General features: G+C 43.6%; 1 protein-coding gene across 6 annotated transcripts in view; it reads right to left on the bottom strand.

The window, feature by feature from the left end:
* Positions 1-644: 644 nt before the first annotated feature.
* Positions 645-14,527, bottom strand: part of Fam149b1 (family with sequence similarity 149 member B1) — a 47,372-nt gene continuing 33,489 nt past the window's right edge. For 4 of the 6 annotated variants that reach the window (XM_026789539.1, XM_026789537.1, XM_013353987.2 and 1 more), the window contains 6 exons: positions 11,087-11,211; positions 7,428-7,531; positions 4,543-4,767; positions 4,026-4,161; positions 3,659-3,778; positions 645-1,188 (listed from right to left, as the gene is read on the bottom strand). In XM_026789539.1, the coding sequence (XP_026645340.1) occupies positions 964-1,188; positions 3,659-3,778; positions 4,026-4,161; positions 4,543-4,767; positions 7,428-7,531; positions 11,087-11,211 (935 nt within the window). In that variant the 3' untranslated portion in view covers positions 645-963. Of the gene's footprint in view, positions 1,189-2,106; positions 2,180-3,658; positions 3,779-4,025; positions 4,162-4,542; positions 4,768-7,427; positions 7,532-11,086; positions 11,212-14,527 lie in introns of all 6 variants that reach the window. The other 2 variants (XM_026789541.1, XM_013353988.2) reach the window with 1 other exon arrangement.

Genomic DNA, 14,527 nt, shown 5'->3' with positions numbered 1-14,527 from the left:
GAGAAGTTCTCCAATTGCCATGCTCTTGGAATGGAGAACTGGCTCAGTGTAAAGTACTCACATCACAAGCATGAAGAATGAGCTTGGAGCCCGGCCACTGACAAAAAAAACCCCTGCTGTGCATGAGCTCCAAGTTCAGCAAGAGACCCTGTCTTAAAAAATGAGATGGAGAAACAGGAAAGGTACCCAACAACATCTGGCCCCCATATGTATGCGCACCCAAAAGCCCCTGATGTGAAGCAGGCATATGAGGCTGTCCTAGGAAAAGAAACTGACTTTTTACCAGTGCTGATACCTTTTGTTAGCTTTTTTATTTCTGCTTTTTAAAAGTGTGGCTGGCAAGATGGCTCAGTAGGTAAGGCACCTACCCTGAGACTGACGGTCTGAGTTCAGCCTGGCTCAGATGGGCATCACCTTGAAGGTGGTCCTGACCACATGTGTATGCCCCCCCCCACATGCATTCACACAAAAATTAAGATGTGATAGAGCCGGGCGGTGGTGGCGCACACTTTAATCCCAGCACATGGGAGGCAGAGGCAGGTGGATCTGAGTTTGAGGACAGGTTCCAGAGTAACACAGAGAAACCTTGTCTCGAAACCCCTTCCCCCGAAAAAAAAAAAGTAATAAAGAACTTCAAGTTTAGGAATGACATTTATTTGATGAGTATCTCAGATTTTTGGCAGCACTTTCTTCTAAAAATATGGTAAAATGGTGCAGTTCTCCAGAAATTAATATAAGTAGAAATATTCCGAAGCCAGTGATCTGAATCATCCGTGTGTATGGACTCTCACTGAACTGTATACAAATCAGACTAGTGATTGGTTACAGACAACATGAGCAGTGATTTGGGGCTGTTTTTCATTGTCACGTCTTTGGGTACAGTCTTTCCTACCCAGTGGACTAGCTGAAAGAAGACAGTAACTGGACACGGAACACTTGCCCATGCAGTCTTTGGCAGATACGCTAGTGTTTCTCGGACAGTTGTACCAAGATAACCCTTGAAGATGGACCAAGCTGCTGTCTGTAGGAGCTGTGCATTATCTGGTGCCTGAGCACTGGTGCATGAACTCCATGTGTTCGCAGTCTGCTGCAGCCTTGCGGGTTCTCACTTGTCCTTTGGTCACTGCCTGGTTCTAGAGATGGGTCCACCTCTGCTTTGAGGTTTTGTAGACCCATGTGACTGAGGACCTGTCAGATACAGAATTGCAGAGTGACATTAGTCAACAGTTTATATTTGGTAATGAGCATCACAGTTTATATCTTAGGGACCTTTGCATAAATTACTAGTGGACTTTAAATTTGGAGACTGTAAATACTGCGAAGTACACATTCACCAAGGCACTAAAAGCCATGTTTAAATAGTCTACCCTACTGAAGAAACAACTCGTCTAAGAAGTGAAAGCAAGCTGGGCTTGGTGGCACATACCTTTCAGCACTTGGGAAGCAGAGGCATGAGGATCTTCATGAGTTCAAGGCCAGCGTGGTCTGCAATGTGAGTTCCAGAACTGTCAGGGTTGAAGAGTAGAGACTCTTGTCTCCAAGCAAAACCAAACAAAATCAGAACTGTAGCGTAGTTGCTGAAGAGCCTAAGACACACATTTCATTAACCTAAGTGTTAAAACTAATTAACAGTTGACTAAAAGTGTAGCTGATGTTGTAACAAGATTGGAGGCTTTAAAAAAGATTTTTTAAACTTATGTATATGTGTGTGCCTATGAGTGTGTGCCACACATGTGCAGATACCTGTGGGGGCCGGAAGAGGGAGTCTGATCTCTCGGATCTGGACTTACAGGTGGTTGTGAGTTGCCTGACATGGATGCTGGGAGCCTTGGGTTCTCTGGAAGAAGCAAATCTTCTTAACCACTGAGCCATTTTTCTAGTCCCCCAAGTTTTTTGTTTAAAAAGTAATTTACCTTAAATATTAGTTTACTTGGTATTAAAAAACAACAGACATTTGGAGCTTTTAGGCCTTTCTTTTATACCCATCTTCCAAAACGATGCTAAGATGATTTACACAGATGAGGGACAGCTAAATATAGAAAGTCTGCAGGAAAGGAGGATGTGTAGGAGCAAAGACAAAAGCAAGAACTGCAGTCCCATCTGTACCTGCAGCCCCTCTGCCAGGTCGGGCCTGGTGAGGATACTCAGATGCACAGGAATTTCGGTACTGTGTGTCTGGCTAAAAGAAAAGAAAAGATGTCTTAGGATGCAGCTTCTCCCCCCAAAGATCGTTGTTTGAGGCTTAGCGTGCATTAGCTAATTTTCTACTGCTTTCATAAACCAGGGCAACTTACAGAAGGAAGGGTTTAGTGAGTCTTAGGCAGGGAGGCAGAAGGCATGGCAGCAGGAACAGCTAAAGAGTGCATATCTTGAATTTCAACAGGAAGCCGAGAGATCTAGCTAGTAATGGTGGGAGTCTTCAAACTCCCACGCATCCTCAGTAGCATAATTTCTCTAGCCAGGCCTCCTAAACTGCCCAAACAGCGCCACTCCTAGGGACCAAGTATTCATATGTCCTACACTCTAACCACACAGGAGAACCTTGACATTAACAATGAAAAACTGTCACCTGCCAACCTGGGGTCACTATGTTAAATTCCAAGAAGAAAGTTTCAAGCCAGATGCCCACAATGCGATTTGCTAACTTGTAAGAATTGCATGTTAACTTTATTGATATGTGTTTAAGAAAATCTTAACATTTACAAATAATCTATATGGTGTAATGTTGCAACTGGACAAAAGGGATGTTTTCTTTTGCCTTCATTGTGTTGGGATTGCAGGTTTGCAACACCACAGCTGCCAGGAGAATGCCATCTGATTTCACAGCATGCCTTTTCCAGAGCCAACACTTGGTGAGAGGGAAGGACACCTATGACTTCATGATGATGAGATGGACTCAGACTCTCCATTTACTTTTTAGCTTTATGAAACTCAAACATTTCAAAGTTACTTCAGTTGGCTGTAGAGGTTCATGTCTTTAATCCCAGCCATTTGGAGGCTGAGGCAGGTGGATGAATTCAAGGCCAGCCTGGTCTACAGAGCAAGTTCCAGGACAGACTCTAAAGCTACACAGAGAAACCCTATCTCGAAAATTAAAAACACACCACCACCACCAACCAGATACTCCCTTAAAAGTAAAAGAGCTAGCAGGAGCGCAGACACGAGGAGACAAGTGCCAGCTCTTGAACACCCATCAGGTCCTCAATCTGACATCAGTTTTTGGAGTACTTTCCACAGAGTAGAGCAGAAGTGAAGTTAGGCTGACTGGATGTGCACTGGAGTTTATTGTGTTTATGCTCAGAGTAAGCTGCTGAGGATGTTCAGTTTATGAATAGGGGCATTTTACTACCAAAAACGTGAGAATGGGGGCAACTGAAAATTTTAAGGAGAAACGCTTAGTATTTTTATCATTAGAACATCCAACTGTTTTCCTTAGAGTTAATGAAACCACTAGATAAAGTCCTATGTTTGCCTAACATATACCCTACCCCCATTCTTACCCTAACTACCAAGGACAAATAGGAGCTGGGTAGGTAGCTGTCTGCTGAAATTCCAGCACTTGGGAGTGGGAGGCAGGATTAGGAGCTCAAGACCAGCATGGGCTATCTGAGACGCTGTGTTAACCCCCTCCAAAACCAATAAATGGGAAGCACTTTACCAAAAATGACTGAGTTGTGTTGGGTCTAGAGAAGACAGGTAAAAGGAGCCTCTCTTGGGGCTGCTGGTTTGGCTCGTCCACCACTGCACTGCGAGCTCTGCTGGAGTCACCGTGGGCTTTCTGCGGAGGAGAGACAGCTAACAGTGCATGTGCGGGCGTGGTGGGGGCGCTGCTGTGCACATGCCAGATCAACACTGTCCACATCAGCAGCCCTGGTGCCAGCTGCCGACAGCTCCAACCCCACTGCCACCTCCTAGAGCCTGACTGTTTTTGAGAGAAGAATTAAGGTCACCATAAACTCTGCAGAACTACCACTGCCCAAGAGACTACAGGGCACACCCCTGAAGGCTGTGTGAATGAGACTTACTGTTGGCCGCTGCGACCCCATGTTGCTCAGACGTTCTACTTCAGCTGTTCCAATAGGTGGCAGCAGATTGTTCCGACCCAGGGGCATCGGTGAGGGAGAAGACAGCGTGTCTGCAGTCGCTGGACTGTAGAGCCCACTAGCAAAACCGAAATGCAAAGGACAGTTGTAACAACACAAGCAAGTGGGTGAGAAATGCAGTCAGTGTGCTAAGTCAAGTGTGCTCACCTAGATTCTCAGAAAAGGCGAGCAATTTTGGAAAGAGCTCCCCCCCCCCTTAAATTTCACAAATACAAATCTTCAGCAGAATCAACTGAATGATCTCATCCAGTATTTTGTATTTCACTAAAACTTAAAAAAAATGAACTGGATTTAAACTACAGACAATTCATCGTATGACTACTTGAGTATTTGTTTCCAGGCATAGCTTAAATCTTATAGTCAAACTCATTCTCTTACCATTCACATAACTATTGGTACTAGTTTTGCCAGTTTCAGAAATTTTGCCTTTGAAACCTACACTCGGGATCCTCTGAGGATTTCTTCTGCAGGCCATGGCGTCCCAGCACGTGAGTGGCTTGTGCTGATCGGATGAAGGGTGCGTGGTGGGGGGTTGCGTCTCCTGGCAGACTGTGCTGTATATGACAAAGACGACGTACTAAGGTCCAGGGCTCGGTTTGGCCAATTTCTGTTTGAAAGGATGGAACTGGAGCCAGGCCTCATAAGTAGCTTGTCATCAAGATCTCTGGTGGCCAAATCAGAAAGCACAATGAAAATCTCTATGTAAAAGAAGACAGGGCTCTGGGTAAGAAGCCTCAACCTAAGACGTTCAGGGAAGAGAAGAGCCGAGCGGCTTCCAGAGGCTACCTAGGATTCGGGCAGCCTGTTAGACAGCAGAGGCTGGGCTGGAGTTTGAGATCCTTCTCCTGGCCTCTCCGGTCCCAGATTATAACTGTGTACCTGACAATGACCTGTTTCACTCATACCTTTCAAAAATGAAGATTTGGTTACATGCCCATGGCCCACTTGCCACAGTCACTTGGTCAGTTGTGGGGAAGGCAAGGCTGACAGGTACTTAGTGCGTCCTGCCCAGAGTCCTGCACTTTCTGAGCAGAGGAAATGTCCTCAGGGTTAGGTCTCAGACACCAGGGTGGCCTCACTGGCTTGGTACTGATTTGTTATTGAAATAGTGAGCTAAGTTTCAGGGAATCTAATGCCCTCTTCTGGGCTCTGTGGACACTGTACACACGACACACACATATATGTGGACGTGAAACACTCACACAAATAAAAATAAACCTTTAAAGTGCTGAGCTAGTGGGAACAAGCAAAAGGTTCCTGCCACATGCTGGCCAGGGCAGGAAAAACAGAGCAGACCCCTGTCTGCAAAAAACAGCTAAAGAATGCAATTCTCCCATAAGCCTGGTGCTGCCCTACAGACACAGCAGTGGGCTTGGTTTGTGTTTTACAAAGACGCCAGGAACTCTGGCCATTCTGAGATGTCTAGGAGACAAGATTGAGGAGAGAGGAAGAAGTGAGGAGCCTTCCTCTGCCATGACTGCTCAGCCCGTCAGGCCTGGGCTGTATCCAGGGCCTTGGTGTTTGGGAGGATTTGGGAAGGAGAGTGCCCAAGTTCTAGCCTTAGAGAGCTTTCTTGTCTTCCTAAGTAACCACTCACTCATGTCTTCTTTTTCCAATTCACTCACTATATTCTAATTTAAAAAGTATGGATTTAGCCAGGCATGGTGGCACACTCAGCACTTGAGAGGCAGAAACAGGTGGATCTCTGTGAATTCGAGGCCAGCCTGGTCTACAAGAGCTAGTTCCAGGACAGGCTCCAAAGCTACAGAGAAATCCTGTTTCAAAAAACTAAAAACAAAACAAAACAAACCCCAAAAAACTAAAAACAAAACAAAACAAAAAAGAGTCATGGATTTTAGCTGCTCTCCATCGGTGTTTTATTCTGTTAACTCCTTTCTTGTCCGATGGTGAGTTCAATTAACAGCTTTTACTAGGTGACATTTAAGTCAGTCTCCAGGCTTGATCTCTCCACATTCTTTGAAGGTGGTCCATTATTGAGAACAGAACCCAAAAGAAAAACGGACCTCCTGAGCTTGAGATCTCAGAACTGACTCTGATTCATTTGTCACTACAATATCCCCCAAGCTCAGTCATTCCTTGAGTGCTGGGGATCAACTACTTGATAGACAAGAATCTTCAGCCAAGCTCTGTGGTCCTGTTCACCATCACCCTGTGCAGGTGCTGGCTGCACCGCCGCCCTGCACTGGTGCTGGCTGCACCGTTGCCCTGCACTAGTGCTGACTGCACACCCTTACAGCTCTTGCTTATTCTCACTTCCTTTTGCTGAAGTACAGTTTCTGTCTCATGCTGTGTGATCTGCCCCAGCGTCCTAAATGTGACTATATGTCCTCAAAAATGCCCTATACAAAATACTTATAATGCCTTTCTGCATAACAAACCCCACCTAAAGACAACCTAGTGACAACAGCATAGATAAATTATGGTGGTCATCTATAACTACATGAACAAATACTAACATTGCATGCATAGCTAACCACAATCTGATCACATTTATTCATTAATTCTTTCCCACTAATTTTACTGTGGACTATTTAAATTCTACAATATTGTCAATTATCTTTGATTAGAAGCATTGTAGTTCTAAAATATTACTTCTTTTGTGAGCCCGATGTGTTGGCACATGTCTTTAATCCCAGCACTCAGGAAGCAGAAGCAGGTGGATCTCAGAGATTAAGGCTGGCCTTGTCTACATAGTTGGCATAGTTCCAGGACAACCAGAGCTACACAGACCGTGCCACAAATAAAACAAAACCAAAACCAAAGCAAACAAAAACGCTTTCTGTAAGAGTGTGGGTACTGTGTGAAGGTCAGAGGTCAGCTTCAGGGGCCAGTGCTCTCCTCCCATCACTTCAATCCCTGAAGTCAGACTCAGGCTGCCAGGCTTGGTACCAGGCACCTGTATCCATTAAGCAATCCCTTTGGCCCAAAAGCATTAAAGTTCTGACATGTGACACTTTTATGCCAAAATGGTCTCCTTTTTCCTAAGTATTTAACATGTTTACTCTTTTCACGCCGTTCTTCTTACTAGGATGGCCTTGTAATTATCTAAATCCCTAGACACAGACTTTCCTTTGGGGTGGTACAGCAGTCCATGTGGGCAGCACACACATGACACTCAGCCACACACTGCTGTATGTGGCCAGGTCCTGGGTCTCCTTCCCAGGGATAGAGAGAGACTTTGCTCCTTAACTGTTATCCTCTCTTGTGTCTGCCACTCAGTGGCCTGGTGGTGACTGGCTGCTTTCCCCTCTTTCTCAGCATTCTACTTAAGCTCTCCAGTGACTGAAAAGCCGAGCTTCTTACAGGAGCTTATCCATCAGGGAGAGGTTCCTCGGCTGTAGAGGCATCCCGTGAACCAAGAGGCCATTCACGTTTGGCTGGTGACCACTTGCTTGACAGAAACTCATCTATGTGTCAAAAGCATACATTGGTTGGTGAAGACACCTGCTCCATTTGCTAAGTTTGCAAAATTAGTTTTCCAGTTAGGTTATTTACACCTTCCCCCAACCTTGTGCCTTAACTTTACAACAGCTGACCAGTAGCTGGCAAGGTGAACTGTCAAGAGAACAGGGTTCTTTTCTTTGTTCTGTATTTCTTTTTTTTAAAGTTTATTTATTATGAATACATTGTTCTGCCTGCATGTATGCCTGCATGCCAGAAGAGGGCATCAGATCTCATTACAGACGGTTGTGGGCCACTATGTGGTTGTGGGGATTGAACTCAGGATATCTGGAAGAGCAGTCAGTGCTCTTAACTGCTGAGTCATCTCTCCAGCTCCTTGTTCTGTATTTCTAAGTGACAGCTGATCAACACAGATGAAAATTAATGGCTACTCTCATGGGCAGAGAGAAGCATTATTACTGCTTACAAGAGAAAAGAAACCCTAAATAGTAAAGTCACAAGCAAACTTTGGAACAAGAGGAAGAAATAAGTGCAAATAACTGATCTTTTTCACTAGCACATGATCCTGAGCTCTGCAGACTCATCTCTCACTAGCCTAGAGTTCTGGTTCTTGATCATTCATTGTTCTTTCTTTATTTTTTATTTTTAAAATTTTTATGACAGTGTTTCTCTGTATTGCCCATACTGGCCTTAAAATGGTGGGCCCAAGTAATCTTCCTGTGCCAGCCTTCTGAGTAGCTGGAGCTACAGGGGTATATCTCCCTACGTCTGTCCCGTGTGATAACCTAAATTCCAAAGGCTTTATAAGGAGCTAATCTTAGTTTTTCTAATACTACCAACATGAGCTGACCATCATTCAGTGCCCTTTAACCACCTCTTCTGCCATAGAAGAGATGGCATACACCTGTAATCCTAGCACTTGAGAAGCTGAGGCAGGGAGATTGTGAGTTCAAGGCTGGCCTGAACTCACAGTGAGTTTGACGCCAGCCTGGGCTATACAGTGAAACCATCTCTTAACAACATGACTATGGAGTTGTGACCCGGCCACAGAGGAAGCGAGATGTGATTGCCTCACTGAGTAAGGTACCAAGCCACGTGGCTAACACAGACAAGAATAATGGACTAATATAAGTTATAAGAGTTAATAAGAAGCCTAAGCTAATGGGCCAATCATTTATAACTAATGTAGAACTCTGTGTGTTTCTTTGGAACTTAACAACTGTGGGAACTGGGCAGGACAGGAAGCCTCAGACAACAAATGGCACCCAGGTGGACAACTGCATCCACATAAAGCCTGAGAAAGCTTGGGGAGTAATTCTAGACATAAAATAATAGAGTCAAGTATGGCTTACTAATAGCAGCATTTTCTCAGGTGGGCTCTGCTTGCTAGAGGCAAGCACTCTCATTTAAGAGAGACTTCCTGACTCAGCTTTAGCTATAAAACCTTGCAGCTCTTTTAAGAGGCCCTGCCACAAAACACTTAAATGGTGTTGATGAAAAGCTGACCACATGCTTTTTGGTTTTCAGCTGTAACAGGAAAAAAACATGCTGTTTTAAAATGCTGGTTTTCTGGGCTGTCCTGCCAGTGCAAACTCTGACTCTTTCAGGCAGGAGTTCCAGCTACAGAGCATTTGAGTGTGATTTGTGAGCAGACTGCTGCAGCTTGCTTGCTGGCAGGGACCTTGAAACGCCATAGAGTTGTGGCAATAAACATGGCTACAGCCGGATGAGGCTGGAATCGCAGAAAGCTAAGGAATGGGCTGGATCCAGCTGTCAAAGCCACGACTTTAATCCTACCCATATTGCTTAGCAAATTATAGACTCACGTGGTCAGAAAAAGAGAGATATACAGTAAAGATAGATTCAAAGACAAAGAAAACCTCTAAATGGTTTACTGTATGTTTAAAAATATATGTAAGCTTGGGATAAAATAAAAACGATGAAGTCCTTAAAAGAAAAAAGAGAATAGTTGGGTGTGGTGGCACAAACCTTTAATCCCAGCACTCAGGAGGCAGAGGCAGGCTGATCTCTGTGAGTTCGAGACCAGCCTGGTCTACAAGAGCTAGTTCCAGGACAGGCTCCAAAACCACAGAGAAACCCTGTCTCGAAAATATATATACAGGCTTGGGAGAGAAAAGAAAATGGTTAAAGTCATTAAAATAAAAAAAGAAAAAGAGTAGTTGGGTGTGGTGGCACAAACCTTTAATCCCAACAATTAAAAGACAGAGGCAGGCAGACCTCTGTGAGTTAAAGGCATGGTGGCACACACCTTTAATCCCAATGCTTGAGAGGCAGAGGCAGACAGATCTCTGTGAATTCAAGGTATGTGGCATAGACCTTTAATCCCAGCACTTGGGAGGCAGAGGCAGGCAGATCTCTATGAGTTCAAGGACAGCCTGGTCTACACAGGGAGTTCCAGGACAGCCAAAAATACACAGAGAACCTGTCTCAAAAAGCCAAAAATTGAAAGTAAAAATAAAAGAAATAGAGGTTAAAATAAAGCCATGTAAAGATGGAAAACACACAGAGAATCTGGATACTGAATGTTATTATGCTCTCTTTGAATTGTTTGAATGCTGAAGAAGGAGCAACAGCTGCTAAAAGATATTTGCTTATAAATGCTGCTGAATTAATCCAAGATAGGTATTTTGAAAATACCTTGACTTCAAAATTGAAGTCAAAAGGTATGTTACTTTGGAGAAGAGGTTTTGCTTTTGTTTGCACAGAAAATGAGAGGCTGTCGATTTATTCTGAGTTAAGAAAAATCAGGTTTGATCAAGGAAGACCACCTGAGAGATCTCCCAGTAGGAACAGATGGCCCAGATGTCTGAGTTCTACATACAGAACAGATTCAAGAAGCTGCCTGAGATGATCAAGCCTCACAGGATACTCCAGTCAGGACTTGATCATAATTCTAAATTTTCTTTAGGTCCCCATAAGATTATCAGTGTTCCCAAACCAACAGGAAGTAGCCTGGAAAACTACACCCACATTCCCAAAAAATGGACTATGGATATTTTTCTTTGTTTAGAATGTTGGTTACAAGTTGTTATGGCTAATGGTCAGGAGAAAAGCTAAACAAAGGATATTAGATTCAGAGTTCCTTTTTTCTTTAAAAAAAAAAGAGGAAGAAGTGGTGTGGGACAATGTTCTGTATTCTGTCAATTATATTTTAAATAAATGCTGATTGGCCAGTAGCTAGGCAGGAAGTATAGGCAGGACAACCAGACAGGAAGTAAAGGCAGGCCAATAAGAACAAGAGAATTCTGGGAAGAGGAAAGCTTGTTCTGCAGTCGTGACCTGGCCACAGAAGAAGCAAGATGCGACTGCCTCGCCAAAAAGGTACCAAGCCATGTGGCTAACAGAGACAAGAATAATGGGCTAATATAAATTATAAGAGTTAGAAAGAAGCCTGAGCTAATGGGCCAATCAGTTTATAACAAAAAAAAAATGACTATGTTGTTGTGAACCCTGCCAGAAATCCAGAAATAATACAACCAAGGCAAACACCTGTTTGGCAGGAACAGTTCCAGTTTCTTACAACCTGCTTAAAGGCTTACCGGATTTGAGGTGATGGACAGCACCTTAGACTGCGGCACTCGAGGTAAAACCAAGGGATGCTGTTCATTCAGCACACAGGGACTTGCCGAATCCAGTCTGGTAATTTCAATGTTACTCTCATCATCTGAGCAAAGAAAAGGATCTATTATCCATAGGTCTCTTCTGATTACAGTTCTGAGAGACAATCTTCCTGACAGCTAGTAGTCTAGAAAGGCTTCATTCCCTTCTGCAGCTCAACTGCATACCCGCACAGCTATAAACCCTCAGGCTGAGAGCTCAGTTTGAAGCACTTTCCAGGCTGGAGGTGCCAAGCAGAAGGAAAAGCAGTCATCTATGACAGAGCCTTTGGAATTGATGGACATGTTTACATCAGTGCTGCCCAATGTGGTGGTCATAAGGGATGACACCATGGGACACTTAAAATGTGGCTACTGTAACTGGGAACAAAATTTTTAAAGTTTTTTTTTTTTTTTTTTTTTTTTTTAGTTTTTCGAGACAGGGTTTCTCTGTACCTTTGGAGCCTGTCCTGGCACTAGCTCTTGTAGACCAGGCTGGCCTCGAACTCACAGAGATCCGCCTGCCTCTGCCTCCCAAGTGCTGGGATTAAAGGCTTGCGCCACCACCGCCCAGCCAAAGTTTTTAAAGTTAAAGAGCCACATGTTGCTGGTGATTGCTGTAGAGCTGTAGAGCCCTCAGATCATTAATCCGGACTTCACAACCCTTTCACAGGGGTCACATAGCAGACATCCTGCATCCAGATATTTACATTATGATTTATAACAGTAGCAAAATTAGTTATGAAACAGCAATGAAATAATTTTATGGTTGGGGGTCACAACATGAGTAATCATATTAAAGAGTCAAAGCACTAGGAAAGTTGAGAACTACTGTCATAGACAATGCACTGAAACTAGAAACCATTAAAATCATAGTTTCTATATGGAGATCAAGCACCCTGAAAAAAAGCAAGTGGAATAGCACTGCCAGTTCTGGAAAGACTTCCAAAATTGGGATAGACAGACACTGAATGTAAAGCTAGCATTTTTCTTAAAAGACCTGAAAATATAAGTAAGTGCAAACTATAAAAAGAAGCAATTTTTAAAAAGAACACAGTAGATCTACGGAGGCCTCTACACTGAGATTTAAGCTTTGGTGTAAAGTTAACGAAATGGTGAACTAGGAGGAAAATCTAGGGTGCAAGGATGACGCAGAAGCTAAGAACATTTGCTGTTCTCTAAGAGGACTCAGAGTTTGGTTCCCAGCATCCACATAAGGCAGTTTACAACCATCTGAACCCACAACTCTAAGGGGCCTCTGCAGCACCAGTATACACAGGTACATGTACACACACACACACACACACACACACACACACACACACACACACACAAAAGAATAAAAATAAATCTAAAGGACAAGGGTGGCCCACACCTTCAATCCCAGACCAGATCTGGTTCTCTTGAGTTTGAGGCCAGCCTGGTCTACAGAGTGAGTTGCCGGACAGCCAAGGCCACACAAAGAAACCCTGTCTCAAAAAACAAAAAAAGCAAAACAACAACAACAACAATAAAAAACAAAAACATCCTTTAGTATACAAAACAATTGAAGACCAGCATAGTGAACAGTGAACCTTGGTAAGCACAGAGAAAACTTAACATGTGTATGATATGAAATATGCAAGAATGTTCATAGCATTACTGTCATAACTGCCAAATTTTAGTATATATGAAACTGGGATTAATTCTTTTATGTTTTGAGACAGTTTCTCCATGCAGTGTTGGAGCCTGTCCTAGAATTTGGTCTGTAGCTCAGCCCAGGCTGAACTTGAACTCACAGAGTTCTGTCTGCCTCTGCCTTCCAAGTGCTGGGATTAATAGTGTGTGCCATCACTGCCCTGCGAGATTCAAAGTTCTGTATCACATTTATTTATTTGTATGTGTGTACATACATGTGCCATGGTGCTTGTATGGAGGTCAGAGGACACCCTGACAGCTTGCTCCTCCACCAAGTGGGTTCTGGGGACTAAACTCGGTTGTCAGGCTTGGCAGCAAAGTTCCTTTACCCTCTGAGCCTCATCACCAGGACTTCTGAGCTTTTTATCATTGGACACACTGAAAATGAACTGGAGGGGGGAGAAAAAGAAAATGAACCAGAGGATAAATTATGTTTTTGGATGTCTAATTCAGAGATGGTCCACTTCTCAGAGACAATGGGTGGTGAAGCTTGGTTCCTTAGTTAAAAACATGATAATAACTTAAAGCTAAGTATTTTCTTCCTAATTTAGATTTCAAAAACCATCTTGAAAAACCACAGAGAAACGCTGTCTCGAAAAAAAACAACAACAAAAAAACCATCTTGATTGAGAATTAAAATGATCGCCAACATAAGCTGTATAGCCTCTGAGAGCTCTAGTTAGCTCTGTGCATCTTTTGCACAGATGGCCCAGAGTGCAGGTGAGCACTCTGGAGTTTAAGTTCTGTGCACAGCAAATGCTGAAGCATCTGCATTTGTAAAAGGTGAGAATACTGGGTATGGCTGGGCGGTGGCGCGCATGCCTTTAATCCCAGCACTCGGGAGGCCGAGACAAGTGGATCAGCGGATCTCTGTGAGTTTGAGGCCAGCTTGGTCTACAGAGTTCCAGGACAGGCTTCAAAGCTACAGGGAAACCCTATCTTGAAAAACCAAACCAAACAAACAAACGAAGAGAAATAAAAAAGAATATTACTCAGTTTTATATACTTTTATATACTTTTGGTTTACAGGAAAACAAAACATAACAAACATAACAGAATGTCACATGACTAAATTGCAGGTTGGCTTCTGTACTGGTTAGGTTTGTTTTTGTTTGTCAACACTAGAGTCACCTGGAAAGGGGACACTCAGTTGAGGAGCTTCCTTCATCTGTCTGGCCTACACATATAGCTTTGCAGCATTTTCTTGATGTGGGTGGGCCCAGCCCAAGTTGATGATGTCACCCCCAGGCAGTCATGATCCTGGGCTGTATAAGAAAGGAGGTTGAGAGCATTGGCTGCTCTTCTACAGGACCCAGGTTTTATTCCCAGCAGCCACATGATGGCTTGCAAGTGTCTGTAACTGCAGTCTTGAGGTCCAGCACCACCTTCCTGACCTCTGCAGGCACTGCACGCACATGGTGCACAGACAGACATGCAGACAAATATGTGAACACACAAAAATAAAATAAAAATAATCTTTTTTTCAAAAAGGAAAGACTAGTCAGAAGATGCGAGATCCTTGGAACTAGAGTTATAGATGGTTGTAAGCCACCATGTGGGTGCTGGGAGTTAAACCTGGGTCCTCTGCAAGAACAAGGGCTCTAACTGCTTAGCTGTCTCTTCAGCCCCAGACTTAACATTTGTCGTATTTTCAAAACACTCATAAAAACAACCCACTTCATTGTATTTAATTAATTATTTAGGTTT

The sequence above is a fragment of the Microtus ochrogaster genome, unplaced genomic scaffold, assembly GCF_000317375.1.
Source record: "Microtus ochrogaster isolate Prairie Vole_2 unplaced genomic scaffold, MicOch1.0 UNK21, whole genome shotgun sequence".
NCBI classification, from domain to species: domain Eukaryota; kingdom Metazoa; phylum Chordata; class Mammalia; order Rodentia; family Cricetidae; genus Microtus; species Microtus ochrogaster.
Note: the sequence above shows the minus strand (reverse complement) of the source record. Positions and strands in the feature narration are given on the sequence as shown.